This window comes from Amphiura filiformis, chromosome 6, assembly GCF_039555335.1.
Source record: "Amphiura filiformis chromosome 6, Afil_fr2py, whole genome shotgun sequence".
Classification (NCBI taxonomy): domain Eukaryota; kingdom Metazoa; phylum Echinodermata; class Ophiuroidea; order Amphilepidida; family Amphiuridae; genus Amphiura; species Amphiura filiformis.
Window position 1 is genome coordinate 53,986,481 of NC_092633.1, and position 20,856 is coordinate 54,007,336.

The window sequence follows — 20,856 nt, forward strand, 5'->3', positions numbered from 1 at the left end:
TGCAGAGTGTAAAAAGAGCGAAGTGTAATACAAATTGTTTTGCAGTCCCTTTTTCTGCAAAAACAAAACTTTTTTGAATTTACCCACCCACCTATGCCCTTCAACAAAACACAACACATCCCCAGTGACCACTTAGAAATGGGACTGCTTGTTTTGGATTTTGACTGTTTGACCCACCATATCTTAACACATGAGCTCAACTACATTCATGTCCAATCTGAGATGAATGTTAAATGTGGGTGGTAAATCGTAACCAATAACAGATAAGCAAGCATGAATATAGACAAATCCAACAAGCCAAGTCATGGTCAGGATTTGGTCGGCCATCTTTGGGTAGCCGCTAGCACCAACCTGGTGTTTTGAGTGCCCAATTGTGCAAATAAAAGCCGCCTAACACCTAGAGAAGATGCAAGGACGATGAGGGTTAATAGAATAATATATACAATAGAGATAATTCTGCAGGTAATCCCGTCGCATCTATTCATACATAGTCCTTTTGTTCGCAAGTACATCCATTTGTAGCGTTTGATATGGTGTATGCATAGATACCGCATGTAGTTAATCCGATTATTATATGGCACTTCAACAGCGAATAGACCATGTAGAAGCTGTGTGTTTTGCCGAAGGGAACTGTATTGTGTTGTTTAATCATTCTTTCGTCTACCTGTGTTTTCGGGGAAGGTGTACATAATGTAACACGGGTGATGGAATGCAGTTTAAAATTTCCGCCAAGGCCGAATCATTTCACATTTTGGGTGCATTGTAGCCGACGGTTACCCAACTAAAGGCTGCTAGTCAGGTGTAGGAATGCGTGAATTTGGATTCGTCTATAAGAGATCTACACATTAAAGTTCTTGAAGTTGAACATTAATGTGTAGATTCTTGTATATATACCAGTTTCAAAGAATTGGGCCACTTGGGCCAGATTCTCAGATTACCAAAGGAAATGCAAGTTATCATGGCTGTTTTTATTTGAGTGTATTTTTGATTTGTTGTTTCATATCATAGTTTATTCATTTGTTTTTATAGTTTGTCTTAATGATATATAAATTCTTGAGCTCCATACTTTTCTTCAATAAACACAAAGTTTTCAGTAAAATGTATAATTTTCATTTCAATTATTGTATGTGAGAAGTAATGATTTATTGTGAAAATCCCTACTGAATGATAAACAAAAGGAACTAATTATTGTGTTGGTATTTGTCTTTTCTTGCAGTAACTCTCAGCTTAAGTTTTATTTTGAACAAAGTTCGCACAGTGAAGCTGAACCTACAGGAGCAGTTTATCATGGTGAGTCACCTGTGACATATCATAATGGACATTGGAGTGATACAATTATAATTCAAACTAGATGCATGTGAACTTGGGCCCAAGTAGACATTGAATTAGTGTTTGTATTTGGGCTTCTATGACTATACTTTGCTTCAACTCGAATTTGGTACATACATAGGTGTTTATATTGCTGGCTGCAGTATCAAATCATACATGTGTATTAACCTAATTCTGCAGAGCATAAACACATTTAATCTGTTGCAAGGTTCTTTTTATGCATTAACCATTGCGTATAGGCGCGCGATGTGAAGTGTGTGCATAGGACCTTGTGGAAAATGATACGCGTTGGGCGGTTAGCAGTATGCTTAATTTGTAAAAGGAATTCTGCACAATATTAATAGCTATGAGGGGGTTTGCTATTGCATTGGTGGCGCAAACCGCATAAAGGCACTTATATTAATACCAAACCTGAGGTAAAGTGAAGTGTATTAAATTAATGCCACAGATGTAAATAAGAGTGATGTTGTTAGTAATAAATAGGTTTTCTATCAGATCAATACCATAAGGACTATAGAATGGCACTTCAATTACATAAGGGCATTCTGACCCTTGGAAATATTTTTTGTTTCAGTGGAAGGGTATTACCTTCGATATTAAAAGTATTTCATTACTGGTGGACACACGATAATTTGCCCAATAAAGACTTACTCACCGGCCAGTTCCAAAAATTCCTTAAGTACAGGCCCTATGGAGAAACCAATTCTTTTCTTGTCCATTCACCCATATAATAATAGCAATCAGATTTTGGGATGGATGTATACACAGTAATTTGGAGAAGCTATGTAAATAATCAAAAGTACATGGCTACAAATTGACAAGGGCAACTCCTTTTGTCAAAAATATTGATTATACAATGTACTCCATGGGCCTTCTCAATATAATAGCTTCTGGCTTTTATTTAAAGCTGAACATACACAAGGCAATTTCCCAAGCAATTGCCTGTTGCAGACCACCTCAGAGCACCTTGCAACAAGATTGCACCGTGTATTTTGGATTTGCAAGGTGAAATTAATACCCCAAGCAACATGCAAAAAAGTAGAGACATGCTCTACTTTCAAGGTTGTTGCATGCAATCTAACCTCCTCCAGCCAATCAGCTGAGGGAACACTAACTGGTCACTGTATTCATTTGGGAAATGTAGGGACCAACTTGATTCACCATTCACATTATAATGTGTGCACATGCTACATTGTATAATACACTTGTAGGCCTATGTTGCTGTTGCCGTTTAGCCTTAGTTTTCCTTCTTCGCCTTTTCTTTATGGAAAATTGTATAGATATACAGGAGAAGATGACAATCTTTTGCTGTCTGGATAACACAGGAGCCATTTTGATATGATTATGAAAATCATTAACCACTAAATAAGTATATCCCCAAACCTATGATCACGCTCAAGGAATTGCAAGGCCCACATTGCTTCGTGTATTTTGATCAATTGCTGAGCTTCATGATCAGTGAGCACATAACTCACCCACTAAATAATGGGCGTGGCAATTGAAATTGCCTTGTGTACAGTGTGGGCCAAAAACAACTTTACCCAATTTGAACGATTCATATCTTAAAATTGAAAAGTCTGCTGCAAATTGTTTTCACATATTCGTAAAGACCATCTTCTTGAGGGTATTTGGTGAAAAAACTATCCAAAAATGTATTAAATTAAACATGTGACGCTAGTTTTAAATCAAAGAGTCAAAATTAACTTTGTCCACGCGAAGGCTTACTAGCTGTCGCGTCGCATCACTTGCAATGACGAGTTTGGTAAAGAATGAGAACCACTCAGTATACGCACAAATTTGTTCAGCAATTTTATATAACACAATCAAATATATAAACCAAACATCAGCAATTTAAATGTCAAGCTATGATATTTCGTCATGATATGCAGCTTTCACGCTGCAAAGATAAACATAATTCTCTTCAAATATGCGCAAAGCAATAATTGTAACCTCAGATCTGATTTTTTTGTCATTACGAAATGTTATCTACAAGAAAGTTTGAAGTTATATTGCGTTCGTGGTATGTTCGGCAAATTGTTGCGTCGACAACTGACTATGGGGTTATAGCGGCAAGTTCCCTTTTATTTGAACCGATGCAATATTTGCAGCTGAACGACCAGTTCTAAGGCGTCCGCTTCGTGCTTTGCATCTATTCATCACACTTCCGAGGTTGTGAAAGTTGTTCGTATGTAGAGTTAGTTATGGTAGGTTTCGGTGGGATCTTACGTTCGGGAAACGAAACCGAAATTGATGCTGCACTACCAAAAAGCTTTCTGTTCTTAATTAAGTATACCTCTGCCATAAAGTCATCTCTTGTGTTGTGAATTGCCTTATCTTGACATCTTGCAAACCTATTTAGAAATAAGCCACGTAGTCACAAAATGCACGAAGGCCTATTTAAAATTCAAAAATTGCGCCAGATAAAACCTTTGTGATTGTGTAATTTTTATGATAATTGTTGGTCAATCACAGGAGTGAAGTTCGAGTACATGACAAGTAAATGGGGGTTAAAATCGATTGTATTTCTTTCATGCATGTAAAACAATCATCACTTTTCAAAGACAAGCCAAACGTGTTTACCAATTACATGTATGCCTAACGCCAGGCTTCCCGTTAGTGTGCGTCATTGCGTCCAGACGCGTATTTTACAAATTTGGACTCAAGTTCACATGGCTAATCAAGTATTTTGCGTCCATGTCACATGCATGTGGACGCAGACAAAACTTCGAAATTTAATCAGTAATTGATGATAAAAATAAGAAATTTTTATTCTTTTATATTTTAAGGGTGGGGTATGAGCGTTTGGACAGTATTTATTTTGGGACATTAGAGCACATCAGACATATCGAATTGCATTCTGAATACGAAGAATGTCATTCTGATATCAAATAATTTTGAATTTTTGAAATTAGCAATTTAATACACATTTTATGGCAAATCATTAAAATTGATATTTTGATATTTAACAGTACTTGAAGTAAACTTTATAAATCTGATGATTTATACTTAAAGTGTATGTAGGTGAGTTGAAAAGCCGACGATCAATTGAAAATTTTGACCTTTCATTATTGAAGATATGGATTTTTTTCCCAAAACACCAAAAAAATTAGGTCTTTTGGGAAAAAATCCATATCTTCAATATGAAAGGTCAAAATTTTCAATTGACCGTCGGCTTTTTCCTCCCTACTACATACACTTTAAGAATATATTATTAGATTTATATAATTTACTTCGAGGACTGTTATATATTAAAAAATCGAAAAATATCAAATTTTTATAATTTGTCATAAAATTTGTATTATATTGTGATTTTCAAAAATGAAAATTATTTGATATCAGAAAGACATGCCGTATTCAGAATACAATTCGATAGGTCTGAGGTGCTCTCATGTAAAAAAATACTATCGAAACATAATAAATGCTCATTTTAGATCCCTTAAGATAATAAAAGCCCCAAAATTTTGACCCACCTGCTGAGAATTGAAGTAAATTCTGCAAATATTTGTAAATGCAACGTCAGGAAATTGTGCACTTTCTGCATGCTTTCCGAACGATAACTGGAGTGTTTGATGCCCTGGGGAAGTCCCGATTGATTTGTTTACAAGCAAGCACCACGTGCCGCTATTAAACGTGCGGTTAATGTTTATTTAATTATCACAACCTGACAATATTCAATTTTTAATATTTTAAGTTTATTTTCTCATAAATAATCTAAGTTTCCGTTATTAGTAATTATTGTTACGATGAATAAAAGCAATTTTAAAGACAAAATCCAAATGATAACCCTTTTTCGTATTATTTGTGGCAGCGCGTGTTTTAGTTTTTGTAGCATCAACAACACGTTAATTTAAAAAAAGAAATGCGGAAGTGAAAGTACGAACGAAAATTGCTCAAGATTGACGGACTTTGCTCATGTTTTTGGCACCTGTTTTTGACCACGTTTCAGACCAAAACTGACACAGAAATGAGAAAAATTATCATAGCGAATGGAGATGGAATATCACGGCGAAAATGCACTTTTATTTATTTATAACAATCAACATTTGATGAGGTGTAGACCCGGGGTACGTGTGTATCGCCATAATCGTGAATTTCAGATGGACGCACAAAAATCTGTCTGGACGCAAGTTTTTGCAACCTCGTCAGCAAACTTGCGTCATTACGGACGCACATTTTTAAAACCTTAACGGGAACCCTGCCTAACGCATATGTATGCCGTACTCTGAGCAATCGGACACATACCATTGAATTATGTGTGGACAAAGTGATTTTTGACTCTCGGACGTAAAAATAGCACCATTTTGTTAATTTAGCTTCTTTTGCTTTCATTTCTTCATCACATACTTTAAGAAATATATACATTTAGAATATGTAACAATATTATGAATAGCTCTTCTACAATTCGAGCAACCACCCTCTGAAATTGGGTAAAGTTGTTTTTGGCCCACACTGTATGTTTAGCTTAACTCCTCAACAATGGTCACTGACCTTAGTCAATAGACTAAATCTACAGAACATATCCATGGCAAATCATGGCAAACTCTTTTGAGCTGTGTGAAGGATCAAGAATATTTTCTAAGTTATTGTTGGACCAACTATCGAGTGACCACAGAGTAATGTGTCTCTTGTAAAATGCCTTGAGGTGTATTAACATTAGTTCCAATTGATGACTAAATAGTTGTAAGCACTGGCCACTGGGCATATTTGACGACTATTTTGGTCCACATAGAATGATCAGTCTCAATACCATTTGATTAGATAATTGCCAGTATATTTGGCAGATTTGGTTCATAGACTATTTCCGAAATGGCTTTACGTATTGGAGTAAAATGGGTCTTTTTAGTCATCGGATTGAATGTTTTGTGTGTGCAGTCAAAGTAACATCTACTTTTTATTATTATTTTCCTACAGAGTTACGGAGGCCTTCGTGGTGCTGTTGCCTTTGCTTTAGTTGTGTTATTAGATGAAAAATACATTCCAATGAGAAGTACAATGATTACTACTACACTCATTGTTGTATTTTTCACAGTCTTTATACAGGTTAGTAATATTTTCTATTATCATATAGCTTATTGTGTATTTACTGGTTTTTGTGTTTGCCTGTTTTGTAGGTTTTCTTGACAAGAATTTAAAATTTAAAATAAAAAGATCTTGATATATGGCATGATCTGATCCATCCAAAGCAAAGATGAAATTAAGAAAAATGCACAAATGGAGGGCAAAAAATAATAACATTCACAACAAAATTAAATGTCAATATATCGTGCATGATATTTTTCAGCTTATCAGCTAAATTTAGCTTTTTTGACGACTCTAATTTATGCATTTGATTAATTTTCAACCCAATGTTGAGTCCTTTATGTCAGTTTCACACCATTTTCAGCCTTTTTGTACTACTTCAGCTATTTTTTAAGTAAAGCCAATCTCATACCTAAATAACTTAGAACCGAATGTGGTAGCTATTATGTATTTACTCAATAGACCCACCAGTTCCATTTGAGTTAAGAGGGATGTCAGGTTTTATCCCATAGACATTGTGTGAGTTGATACCTCAACACCCCTCCCACTAAAATGGAACTGGTGGGTGTATCAAGTAAATATATACAAGGAATGTAAGGATTTAAGCAATAATATGCTTGATTATTTGTCTTGATTGAGTCGGATGATGTCACATATAACCCCAGGCATAACACTATTCATGGTATATCGTATTGTAAAGCATGGGGACTAGTTACTTAAAGCCATAATAAATACTGATTTCAGTCCAATTTTAATTTAGTTATTCTTTGCCAAAAATTAAGAAATTATACTATCGTCTATTTTATACAGGGTGGCACAATCAAACCCTTGGTGAAATGGATGCACATCCGTCGAAGTGAGGAGAAAGAGGAGAGTTTGAGTGACACTATACATACAAATGTGAGTTATCAATTGAATTACTTCTAGATGAGATTTCCAAATTTATTATTTTTGATTGTATTAATAATTATAAATGTTAGGAGAACATTTTTGAAGTGTTTTGTGTGTTCATTCCACGAATTGTGTTGTGTATAGGCCTAATCTGACTAAATATTGCCAGGATAGACCCGCAGTATGTGTTCAATTGGCTTGGACAGTCAGACACATCCCAGCCCTAAAATATTTTCCTATTTTCAACAACAACAACAACAAATGTCTAAAATAAGTATAGTTTTTATTCAGTTTTATGGTTTTCCCTACTTTAGCCTGACAACAGGATTTAAAAATATTGATGTGATAGAAAACCTACATATACTACTGACAACATCACTTTCATTTACGGTTTTCCCTACTTTAGCCTGACAAGAGGATTTAAAAACACAGCAAGTGGTGCCCGACATTATGAAGCGTGTTTTGAAAATTGACCAAAATTGAATAGATTTTGATATATCTATTTCCTTTGCTAGAAAACCTGTTCTGTCTTATAATAAAATTTCTCTGACAATAAAAAATGTTTGCCAGGATCAGGGTCAGAATTTTGGCGTGAATCAGAGAATCGATTCTCGCAAAGATTCTCGTAAGCAGATTTGTGTGAATCCAAGTTGATTCCCGCAAACGTTTGTAGTTTACACAGAAGTTGATTTGCGAGAATCAAATGATTCCCGCAAATTTATTCTGCAAGAATCAAGATTGATTCTCGCACTGTGAAATGAAATTCTGACCCTGCAGGATTATCTCCACCGATCATCACAATAAATCGGGACAGTTATCAGTATTTTATTCACAAGAACAGAATATACTGGGCCTTGAATTTGCACTGTCATATTATGCATTAGAATCCACTGCTGTAAACGTAGCTGTTATTCTGTATTATAACTCATTGAATGCAGGTATTGGATTTCATGATGGCTGGTATAGAGGAAATAGCAGGACACAGAGGACACAACTATTTTAGGGTAAGCAATGGATATAGGCTATTTCTGTTAATTCATACACCCCTTGCAACATGACCTTAATCTTCCACACAGGGAGTGTTAATTTCAAATGGGGTTACCTGACTTGGTGACTCCATTTGAAATTTAAACCCCCAGTGGTGCCTGTGTGGGAGATTAAGGTCATGTCTTCCATAGGGGGTATATGGATTTCAACTGGAACAGCACAATGGAAATACATCACATTTTGCTACCACTATCCCTTAATTTAGCAACTCAATACGTAACTGTAGTAGGAATTCCAATTGAACGAACACAGCTTTCAACAGCTGTATGCGACCCAACCGCGATTGTATATAACTTATTTCAAACTACAACACAAACACACACCCTTGGATTCAATGCTAACCAATCACGAGTGCGTTGGCATAGTTCGATTCACTTCCGTGTTACTCACGCATAGTGGCACACGCTGGCGTACATCGCGCAGTGTAAAAAAAAAAAACGTCATGCTATTGTAAGCTGCATTCTTTCAATTGGAATTCCCACTATACATGCATGTCTTTTAGAAAAAAAATAATGGTAGGCAAAAAAAAAAAATTAGTCTCACGTCCCCAGTGTGCGTTAGTAAAGTGGACCTGCACTGAATTTCCGACTTTTTTCCCCTAAATGTATGATTGAAATGATCAGCAATTAAAAGTAAACGACAGCGCACAGAGTCTGTACTCAATTATGATGCAGCCTGTGTATGACTCTTACACCAAATATTAATGATTTAATAACCTCATGTTCTTGTCTAAGTCTTAGGAACCAGTCAGCCCTGACCTGTAAAGCAAAGAAAAGATAGGTTAGAGCACACTCAATGTTGTGAGAAAGCACACTGATGAGATGATAGATCAGCATTAATAGTCTGTGACAATGTAAATATAAAACAATGAACAAGATTCCCAGTCCATATCTCTCAACAAGTAGCAGGGTGTGTTGTCTAAATACATGATATAAATCTTGTTTTGGCAATTTCACATATCAAACTTCCTGTTACTAAATGGGAATATGGAAAAAAAAGCCTCATTCTGCATTGAATTTTTGATATCAGTAGGTAGTGAGACAAATATTTGGTTTTTTTTGGCCAAACCTATTTGAGACTATTTGCGACTATTTGCTATCTGCAGTTTGGTCCAAACAAAGTACCCAAAGTTTTTAATATTCATCTGATTGCCTACTTTTCACAGGTTGTTCTTACTGATTTTGCTATATAGAGTTATACAATAATAAATAGCAAATAAGGAGGGATTTTGTTCCCTTACTAGTATAAGCATGGATGCAGACATGTTACTTCAGTAACTTTATATCCTACTTTATATAACTTAATATAAGCTCTGATGACCTGCACAGATTTGTTTTAAAATGATATAGATTACGTAGACGGACGAGAAAGAATCATTTCTGACTTTTTGTATTACTGTAAAATGTACTTTCAATGTATGAAACCGATCATTTGTTTAAAAACATTTTTGCAACTTTTATACCCACTGCACAAAGTATTTATTCCTAGTTTCTTTTGTTCTATTTTCATATCTTTCTCATATATCATATGTACATTTTCCTTACAGGTATTAACAGATTATTATGATGCGAAATATCTCAGACCTTGGCTTCAGAGGAAACCTACAAACTTTGAAACAGAAGTCATGAATACATTTGAAAATATAACATTAAGGTAATAAACACATCGAAAGAAATAAGTCCCCCTCTGAAAATTTCGTCATAACATCGTAAAGTAAAACTTTGTACCAATAAAACTTACTTAGAAATAATTATATGATTGTTTACTAAGTGTTTTGTGAAAATGAAAGATGTCCATGACTTCATGGCTGAATGAACCCAAATTGAAGACAAAAACTGCCCTTTCCAAAAGTCACAAAGTAGGCCTATGCTTGTTAACTGCAAGGCGTATTGGGACAAGGAATGGCCATCATACAACTCACTGTGCTGAACTCTGCACCAATGGGATTTGCATGGCTGAATGGTCAAGAATCGATACACATTACAGTAAATGTTCACTTGGTGAGGATTTTAAACTGTAGTCAAACACATGGGGTTTTCCATTAGTAACAAGCCATGAATCAACTTTTGTGACAAGCATAGGCCTACTTTGTGACTTTTGAAAAGGGCAGTTTTGCCTTCAATTTAGGCTCATTCAGTCCTGAAGTCATGGAAATCTCTCATTTTCACACAGCACTTAGTAAACAGTCATATAATTATTTCAAAGTTAGTTTCATTGGTACAAAACGAAACCTTACAATGTTATGACGACATGTTCAGAGGGGGACTTATTTCTTTTGATGTTTTTAGTTGAAAAATAGAGCTTTTTTCTCATATCTCAAATACATTATTCCAAGAGATAATTTCCAATGGTTATATTTTCTTGTTCACTTTCAAAGGTTGGACTTCATGTATGTAATGGAATAGTGCATGATGGGATATAAGGGGGAAAAGCTTGTAAGATGCTGTGAAACACTATACTGAAAATCTCCATGCGGCAGAAAAAAGTATTTTAAAGACCATTTTAGTATGGCAATTTGCACATGTTCATGTGCTTCATACACATTGCTTCAAAACAGCACATTTGTGCACTTTGCATGCAATTTAGAAGGTTAAGATGCTAATTTCGCTCCACTTCGCAGATTTGACACCAACATCAATGTTATAAAAGAAATTTACACCAGTATACAGAGTGAACTTCTATGCTTTACCCACTGCATGCTCTGAACTGTTGCTCATGGACCGTTGCTCATGGAATGGTGACTTGTTCAGTTGTAGAACAACATTATGCAGTGGCTAGTGTGCTGCATCTGTGTAAATTCACTGACAATATAGAAAGATATCTGCGAGTACTTTATAGTTTCCAGTATATTGACTTGATTGATGGACTAATTCCCCCCTCCTTACTCCAGTTGGTAACTGGGTATCTGAGAAAGCTCATATTTTAATATAGTATTTGTTTCTTTGTTGGACCTTTCTGACTGAAGCTTAAACATGGCCCAATTGCACTTTATATATTCGCACTGTCATTAGTCTTCATCCTTCATTTGTGTTATGCTTGTTATGATGACTGAAAAACCTAGCGCTTGTATCATGTGAGACTCATGAAAATATTACTGCGTGACTTTGGTGCACCATAGCATGACTTCCTATCAGCGTTCGTGTCTTACTGTGCCATTGTGATAGGATCGCCATTGTGATAGAATCGCACTCTACTTTTCAAAAATATGTGTTCAAAAACAAACAAGATCAAAAGATTAATTTGGTTACAACTATGTGCAGTTTTGGACACAACTGCACTGTCTCAGACCACCAGGTTCTGATCCCGGTACCCCAGGTCAACATAAAAAGTGGTAACCATGTGTGTTCTTCCTTTTTTCAAAACCCCCCTTTTCACTGATTTTTCATTGATTTTACCCCCCTTTTTTTTGCCAAATCACTGACAAAATCAGGGTAAAAAATACCCCCTTTTTCAAGGTTTTCAATGAGAAGATTTCCAGACACCCCTTTTCAATGACTCCAAATATTTTAAGCTTACTTCGATTTATTTACTTCACGAACGAACCGGCGCACGCCAAACTTCAAGTGCAGCAGTGGAAGAGAAACAACGATACAAAATAAAACTTACATGCATCAGAATTAGAACAGAATTAAAAACCAAGGAAAAATATCACTCGGTCGGTCGTAGAATTCGCTCCAATCACTGCCAATGTTTCCCGCAATGTTTTCAATTCACCACATGGAAAAGTGTATACGGCAGCCAAAACGGTTACATCTGACACCATCGATGTTCGCGTCGCTCATTCAGCTCTCTTCAAAGCGTGCGGGAGCATACGTGCAACACCCACTAGACAACTATATCGGGAAACCGCCGTGCCAATAGTAAAAAGCTGCCTTCTGACGCTCTCGCTGTGACGATTGAGGGCGGAATCAATGAAATGCCAGAGGATGGAGGCTGAAGACTCGGGCTGAAGACATCGATCGAACGAACCTGTGAAATACCCTTTTTTTTTAAATTTCGCGGAGACAATGCTCAGAATACCCCCCTTTTTTCGCGATTTCAGCGGTCCGCGATTTCAGTCAACAAAATACCCTTTTCCATGAAATTTAGAACACACATGGTTACCACTTTTTATGTTGACCTGGGGTACCGGGGTTCTGATGATAATTTCAACACTTTTTTGACACACAAATTTCTCAGCCGTCAACACAAAACATTGACAAATGAGGGTGTCAGTCTATATTGTCATAGTGTATCAGTTTACTGAGGTATCTTGATATTTGATTATTTCAGAGATCACCAAGAACATGTGTACAATATTTCCAATGCTCCTGGGGTGAGATTGAGAAACAAGGCATCATTAGAAATGGGAGATGAAACTACACCGGCATTATCACAAATTGGAAATCAGTGTAAGTAACCAATAAAATATGAAGTTTGTTTGACAGCAAGATCATTTCACACCTACTCCCCATTCCAGAAAAATACAGCACTAATTTTTTGGGATTAAAAAAATATTATCAAGTTCTGCCAAATGAAACATAGCTCAATCCTAATCATTTATTAGAGTCATGCGGTAGCATGACCAGCAAGTTTTTAAAAAAAGCGACTGATAAAGAAGAATAAACAGATGCACCGCAAGACTATATTTACACGAAACAAAACGCTATTGTTCTATGATATTTTTTTTTTTTTTTTAAATATATCTAAAACCATGCTAAATCTTATTTACTGTCCAAAGTGTAATATTTTAATAACTCATTAATTCAAAAAGTTACACCAATCTTACAGTCAATCCGATTGTTTGATAATAAACAAACATTCTTGTTTATTTCACGCGGTATTTCATAGCCAAAATTAGTGGAAAATCATAGCTAATCATACTGATATCCAGAATCTTTCGTCACTGCTACAGCCATACATGGCTGTCACTGTCTTACTACTTTTTGAGATTCACTTTCAAAATATACCCTAGCATTTTCCTGGATACCCTACATACAAATTCTGGATCCCATTCGCCAAAAAAATCAAGTTTTTCACAATTCTTTTATTCTTTCCGGACCACAGCATACATTCATATTAATAAATACTCCACTTTCACACGTCGTTATATCGGACGTCCACGTGGCGAAGTGGTTAAGGCCATGGACTTCTAATCCACTTAAGAAGGTTTGCTCAAGTTCGAAACTTCCCACCACCTTTTTTTTAAATGTTTTATTAACCAATTTATTGAGATAAATCAAGAATAACACCATTTCGAACATCCATTGCTATTGTGATATTATATTTTTTCATCAAACAAACATGTTTGATTTTTTATTCACATGTAGGCCTAGGGCCTACTTTCACCATCCAGATGCTTTCACCATGACTGACGATCATGATATTTTCGTCATTTAAAACACATTTATCAGTGGCTCTGTTCACAGCTCACATTAAAATTATATTTGGAATAAATATTATAAATTGTCACAAATTAAAATCACAAACCGCGAAAGATCGCCAACAACTGCCGCAGAATATTGTTATCCAACTAGATTTCCCACAGGGATATAAAGAACCGCAAACCGCTGAAATTTGGATATATACTAGATTGCCCTGCAGGGCTATAAAGAATCACACACCACGAAATATGGATATCCAACAAGCTTAAACTATAAATTAGCTCCCGATAGAGGGCAGGGCTTGATACGGGAAATTAAAATCACAAACCGCAAAAAAAGATCGCCGACAACCGCCGCTTAATAGGGATATCCAACAAGATTGCCCGAGGGCTGCAAAGAACCACAGACCGCGAAATTTGGATATCCAACCAGATTTCCCGCAGGCCTATCGATTATAAAGAACCACAAACCGCGAAATATGGATATCCAAAAAATTAAAACCACAAACCGCGAAAGATCTCCAACAACTGCCGCTCAATATTGATATCCAACTAGATTGCCCGTAGGGCTATAAAGAACCACAAACCGCGGAATTCCGATATGCAACTATTACCCCACAGGGCTTCAAAGAACCACAAGCCAAGCTATAAAGAACCAGAAACCGCGAAATTTGGATATGCAACTATAGATTGCCCCACATAGCTACAAAGAACCAGAAACCACGAAATATGGATATCCAACAAGCTTAAACTATAAATTAGCTCCCGATAGAGGGCAGGGGTTGATGAAAACCACAAACCACGAAAGATCGCCGACAACCGCCGCTTAATAGGAATTAGGTTGCCCCAGGGCTACAAAGAACCACAAACATTAAAACACGATTATATTGCCTACTCGGGGCATTTAGACGCTTCCGACCAGTTCCGACTTGAAGTAGGCCTAAATCGGACTTACTCTCTGTGTCTCTGTGGCATTGTCAACATTGGGAGTGTGTTGTTCATATTTACATTTTCTTTACATATTTACGTTGCCTTGAATAAAAATATATTAAAATGTATATTGATCATTGTGTACGCCTCTTAACATTACAGTCACGCATGACAAGCAATTTAATTATTTATTGTCATGAATCAAGAATTGCAACTTCAAACATCTATTTTTCGTTTTATTCGTTTTATGGAGCACTTCCTAACCTGATGACTTTCCAAGCTTGGAGCTGCTTGACTACATTCATAAAAAGAAAAGAAATCTACCAAAAAAACGTTGACAACGTAAAGAAATCAGCAAGTTTAAAAAAAACCCACCTCGGCTCACTTTTTGAAACTTGGTCCCATTTTTAACACCAACAGCAAATCAGTGTTTTTATTTTATTTCAACAGAACACAGCGTTTCCAACAAGATTACAAGCCTACTTGTTATTTGCTTAATTCAATCATTAATCATGATTATTATGCAAGAACAAGATAATAACCTTTCAGGTCGTTCCAGAAAGCTTACAAATTAATATCGCATCTGCATAATAAAGATACATAACACTTCTGGAAATGTTTTAAATTTTTATAAATATGATAAAGTTTAAATCAGTATACCTTTTACAAATGGGACCAAGTTTCAAAAAGTGAGCCGAGGTGGGTTTTTTAAAACTTGCTGATTTCTTTACGTTGTCAACGTTTTTTTGGTAGATTTAGTCCTAACTGGAGATAAAAGAAAAAGTTTACTATTTACAAATTTCTTGAAAAAAAGAGCCAAAAACATGCATTTTCAGCATGTTTTCTGACAATCGAGTCACAAAAATCACAGACTAGGAACAAGTCTAAGCATTCAAAATCTTGATTATATACCGAAATTTTCTCTATTTTCACTTTTTTGTATTACTTTAATTAAATGGTTGGTTAAAAAAATTAGAATGCATAAACTGACATACGAAAAAACACCCTAAAAATGCATGTTTTCGGCCCTTATTTCCACAAATTGGCTAATAATTAAAATTTGTCTTTTATCCCTAGTTAGGACTAACTAAAGAATAAAGATTTAGCTATACGGTGTGCAAAAAGTTCGTTCCGCCCTTATGTCCGGTTTGCACTAAGCATATTATCACTATAGTTAGAGCACCATCAGCTTTTGCCCTCAGGATTACTTGCTATGAATGTTCAAAAGGCATACACACTGTACAAATTATCCAGCCATTTTAATTTTCTTCTAATGCGGACAGACGTGTGTCTTGAGGAATTTAAAGAACCCCAAACCTCGGAGAATTTAAAGATGGCGTCCAAAAAAACCGACAATGGCTTGTTCAAGGAGAGAAAATTTGCAAGAGAATGGAAGAAGAAGGTCTTAACCCAATAGAGAAATGTTGTGGTCTAGTCTAAAAGAAAGGTTTTTTGAAACTCCTTTATTGCAAAATCATAACACCACTTACAGATAGAGTCCAGAGTGTATGGTAAAGCCTACATAAGAATAAGGAACTTCTTGTGCCATTAGTTGACATTATTTCTGTGGCAAGCGTGGTTTGGAGGTATCATGGTGATTGACCACCAAGGATCCCATGACTTCAAATAAATTTGGTTAACATCTCTACTCATGTAACAACATAACAAATATCAAGTAGCCTTGAAATGCATTGTGTGAGTTTCATTTTAAACATGTTATAAATGCTTTTGTGTAGGGGCGGAACAAACTTATTGCACACGGTATATGTTTCATGTGGCAAAACAGGATAATATTTTTTTTATTCAAAAAAATTAGTTCTGTATTTTCTGGAATAGGGAGTACATGTCTGATATATCTACTTATCATCATATCATTACTACCTATGTGAAATGTGCTTATAATCAGCAAAAGTTTAGATTTGATCTCTGTAAATATTTCATTATTTAATGATCTCACAAACCTGTTAATCATTGTATCAAAAGTAACTCATCATAAAGTTATCTTCAGGTGCATGAAAAGATTAAGGAAGCATAATTTTCAGGACTTACATTCTCTGATACTATTTTCACTAAGATGGCATGTGTTGAAGATAGAGTCCAATAGACCAGCATACTTATGTTAAAGCATATTGCTATCTACTGAAGATAGCAACAAAAGAAACTTGACAAATTTTAACCCTAGTAATTTCTATAAATTTAATTATGACGCAATCCTCACATTGTGATCGTAATATTTCAATCTTTGATACAGATTCACTTGAGATACCACCAGATGATACAGCTAATACTTTATCACTGCCAAAGGAGAAGATACGACCAACTTCACAAGAATTCAATAAAATTGTGAAGAAAAATCCAGGAATCTTGGTATGTATTATATTTTGATATTGAGATAATATATATGCAAACCAAATAATATGCCAATAGATGGAAAAGAAAAATAATGACACAATTTTTTTTTGTAGAATAATCAGTGCCTCTTGAAGTTATGTTGAAAGTGATAGGGGAAGATTTGATGTGGTTGGCCTTTGTCCAAGGGTGGGTGGGATGAGGAGGTACTCAACATTTTGGTAGAGGTTGTTAACTATGGAGTGCAGGGGCTTAATGAATGTATACTGGGAGTAAACAGGGTGTCTCTTGAACTTCTTTTTCTGCAGTGACTGGAGGATTTTTAATACTTCTTGACTGCCACACATACACACCTGATAAGTGAGCCAAGCAGTTAATTTTAGTCTCCCCCTGCAGGCGTTGAGTTTGATTGAGGAAGAAGAGGAGAAGGATGAGGATTTGTTTATGATACTATTCTTGTTGCTTTCTTTTCACTCAATATGTTTGAAAAATATGGTGACATTTTTCTGCTCAACCTTATATCATAATGTCATAGGCTGCTGTAATTAGTTTTGTTTATTTGCAATACAGCTGATGAGTTTTACAGCAAAACATTTTAAGCCTCTGGACACTACTGGTCATCTAACAGCATTTCTGATTGGTTGATAACTTGAAATGCTCATTTCAATTGCCAATTATGACTAGGCTTTAAATATTTATGATCAAACTTGCATTTGCAGATGATCATATTAATACCTTCCTTGATTGGTTCAAAATTGGACACAATATTCATTTTGGCCAATCGGCAGGTAGTTCTCATGGGGTTAAGCATCTGGTATTCATTTCATTTTCTTACCAGATCCATCGCACACATGACAAAAATCTTTTGCAAGATGACCACCAAGACCTAGCAGAGCAGATGCACCACCACCACAGAAGACACATGTTACTACGGCAACGGGTGCTATCAAGAGGCAGTTCTGTGTACCCTACAACACCAACAACACTTAGATCACATCATCGTTTGGTGCATCAGGATGCTAGAGAAGTCCCTGAGGCTGATGATGGAAAACGTAGTAGTACGGAAGATGTGGATACACAAGTATGACGCTAAGAAGAAGATTTACATTTTATAGCCTTGTTATTGTCAATATTATTATTGTATTCATTATTATTTATGGTATTTGTATAAATATTGATTGGCTTTGAGGATGGTACATGAATATATTCTTGTATCACCCAAAAATAAGCCATCCCATATTATTGTCATTATTTATATCAGGCTTAAAACCTTGAGTATTCCCAACCAAAAGTTCCAACCATTCCAACCATTCCAAAGTTACAACAGTTAAGGTTCCAATTCCAAAAGTTCATGAAGCAAACATTTCCAAAAGTTCCACATGTTCTTTGGTTCAAAACTTCTAAGTTTTAATATTTTTGCTATAACTCAAGTTTCTGATGAGTGATGTCATATGAGCCTTACAAAACAGTACTGCAAGACATCATCATGTAGCATCAGCCAAGTCTAAAATTTTGTTTAAAATTTTGTTTATTATTATTATTGTATTCATTATTTAGTGATATATCCCTCAGTTTAACATTAAACGATTATTATTTATTCATTATTCTATTACCCTCGCAATAATGGGTCAAACACCGTAACACATTCTACGCATAGCATTACGCATAGCATTACGCTTGGTTATGCGTACAATATTTCCACGATACACGCCGTCACTACACATACGCGCTCCACCTTCAAGTAAACAACCTAAAATATTTAGGCAAAAATTCGATATTTTCTCTTTAAATCGCACTATTTTGTGGTAATAGAATAGAAATGAAGGATGTAGCATTATCCTTTATACCCAAATAATGTGTTCTCGGCAGTAAAACGTTTAAATAATGGGTTTGGCTGAGCCTCGCCCATCATTCACGTTTTACTGCCTCAGACTCATTATTTGGGTGCAAAGGATACTGCATTACCCTTTATTTCTTAATTTAAATTATGTATTCATTATTATTATTATTGTAATTGATAAAGGTTAATAATGACTGTACATCACTCGTTTGAGGGCATCAACATATTGACCTTACTGCCAGCGACCTGTTACAACAGTGCTTGCTCACAACAATGCACACATATGGCATTTGCATGCTAAAAAAACCTGTTCCTTTACATCTACACATACTACAACATCAGGAAGTCCCATGCATGTGGTTATTACAAGATATCAATAACATACATGTACATATAAACCTCTGTTCCAAAAACATGATTTGATTGCATGCATCCTGTATATTTATGAGGCTATTAAATATTACTATAAGTATGATTATGACTATTTTAAAGATATTATTACAATTACTGCAGCTTGTTTTTTTGTGTGTGATAATTTTGTATGTTTTGCAAAACCTGTGAAACACAAAAACCTTTGATTTTATCAATTTGTTGGCTAGATACCATCAGCGTGCTCAACGTCTTCATCAGTTGAAACATCAGGATGCCATTGATAACACTGATGAGGAGGAGGATGACAGACATGATAGTGTTGATGAAATGGACACCTTTCTATATATGATGGAAAGAAGTGACCCTTCCCAGTATCAAACAGAAGCTGTATAGTAGATATTAAAGGAGAATGGTTGCATATCATCACATGATATTTCCAATTTGGTTGTATATCATCACATGATATTTCCACCGTGGTTGCATATCATCACATGATATATCTACCTTGGTTGTATATCATCACATGATATTTCCACCTTGGTTGTATATCATCACATGATATTTCCGCCTTGGTTGTATATCATCACGTGATATATCCACCTTGGTTGTATATCATCACATGATATTTCCACCTTGGTTGTATATCATCACATGATATTTCCACCATGGTTGTATATCATCACATGATATTTCCACCATGGTCGTATATCATCACATGATATTTCCACCATGGTCGTATATAATCACATGATATTTCCAACTTGGTTGTGTATCATCACATGATATTTCCACGTTGGTCGTATAGCATCACATGATATTTCCGCCATGGTTGTATATCATCACATGATATATCCACGTTGGTTGTATATCATCATATGATATTTCCACCATGGTTGTATATCATCACATGATATTCCCACCTTGGTTGTATATCATCACATGATATTTACGCTTTGGTTGTATAGCATCACATGATATTTCCACCATGGTCGTATATAATCACATGATATTTCCAACTTGGTTGTGTATCATCACATGATATTTCCACATTGGTCGTATAGCATCACATGATATTTCCACCTTGGTTGTATATCATCACATGATATATCCATGTTGGTTGTATATCATCATATGATATTTCCACCATGGTTGTATATCATCACATGATATTTCCAACTTGGTTGTGTATCATCACATGATATTTCCACGTTGGTCGTATATCATCACATGATATTTCCACCTTGGTTGTATATCATCACATGATATATCCACGTTGGTTGTATATCATCATATGATATTTCCACCATGGTTGTATATCATCACATGATATTTCCATGGTTGTTGACCTTGATACCAACTTCCCAACAACAGAGTTTCATTGTTACTATCCCTTTCAATATGAGCACCAAAATGTACATTTGAATCCCGATTTGAATACCCAAGATTAATGAATAAGTTGACAAAATCCAAACAAAATGTCTTTCAGCCCTAAAAAATTGGGTGAATGAAAAAATATGCATGGATTTCACTGTACCAAAATCTCTCTATTGATGGAGAAAAAAATGGGGATGATCTGGGGATGAGGGTGTTGATGAGACCATTGCTCCTTTAATATCAATATTCTTCCTGTGGCTCAGTTGGTCAGTACATTTTTACTGATTATCATTAACCATGTTGTGAAGTGTTTTAAAGTCATCGGAAACAAGGTTAATAAGTT

At 35.5% G+C, this 20,856-nt stretch overlaps 1 protein-coding gene across 1 annotated transcript in view; it reads left to right on the top strand.

The window, feature by feature from the left end:
* LOC140155622 (sodium/hydrogen exchanger 2-like) overlaps positions 1 to 18,321 on the top strand; it is a 34,353-nt gene extending 16,032 nt beyond the window's left edge. Inside the window, exons 12-19 of the mRNA XM_072178535.1 lie at positions 1,217 to 1,290; positions 6,241 to 6,369; positions 7,159 to 7,248; positions 8,178 to 8,243; positions 9,833 to 9,939; positions 12,559 to 12,677; positions 16,830 to 16,945; positions 17,766 to 18,321. Coding sequence (XP_072034636.1) covers positions 1,217 to 1,290; positions 6,241 to 6,369; positions 7,159 to 7,248; positions 8,178 to 8,243; positions 9,833 to 9,939; positions 12,559 to 12,677; positions 16,830 to 16,945; positions 17,766 to 18,014 — 950 coding nt within the window. The 3' untranslated portion in view covers positions 18,015 to 18,321. The remainder of the gene's footprint in view (positions 1 to 1,216; positions 1,291 to 6,240; positions 6,370 to 7,158; positions 7,249 to 8,177; positions 8,244 to 9,832; positions 9,940 to 12,558; positions 12,678 to 16,829; positions 16,946 to 17,765) is intronic.
* Positions 18,322 to 20,856: the final 2,535 nt, after the last annotated feature.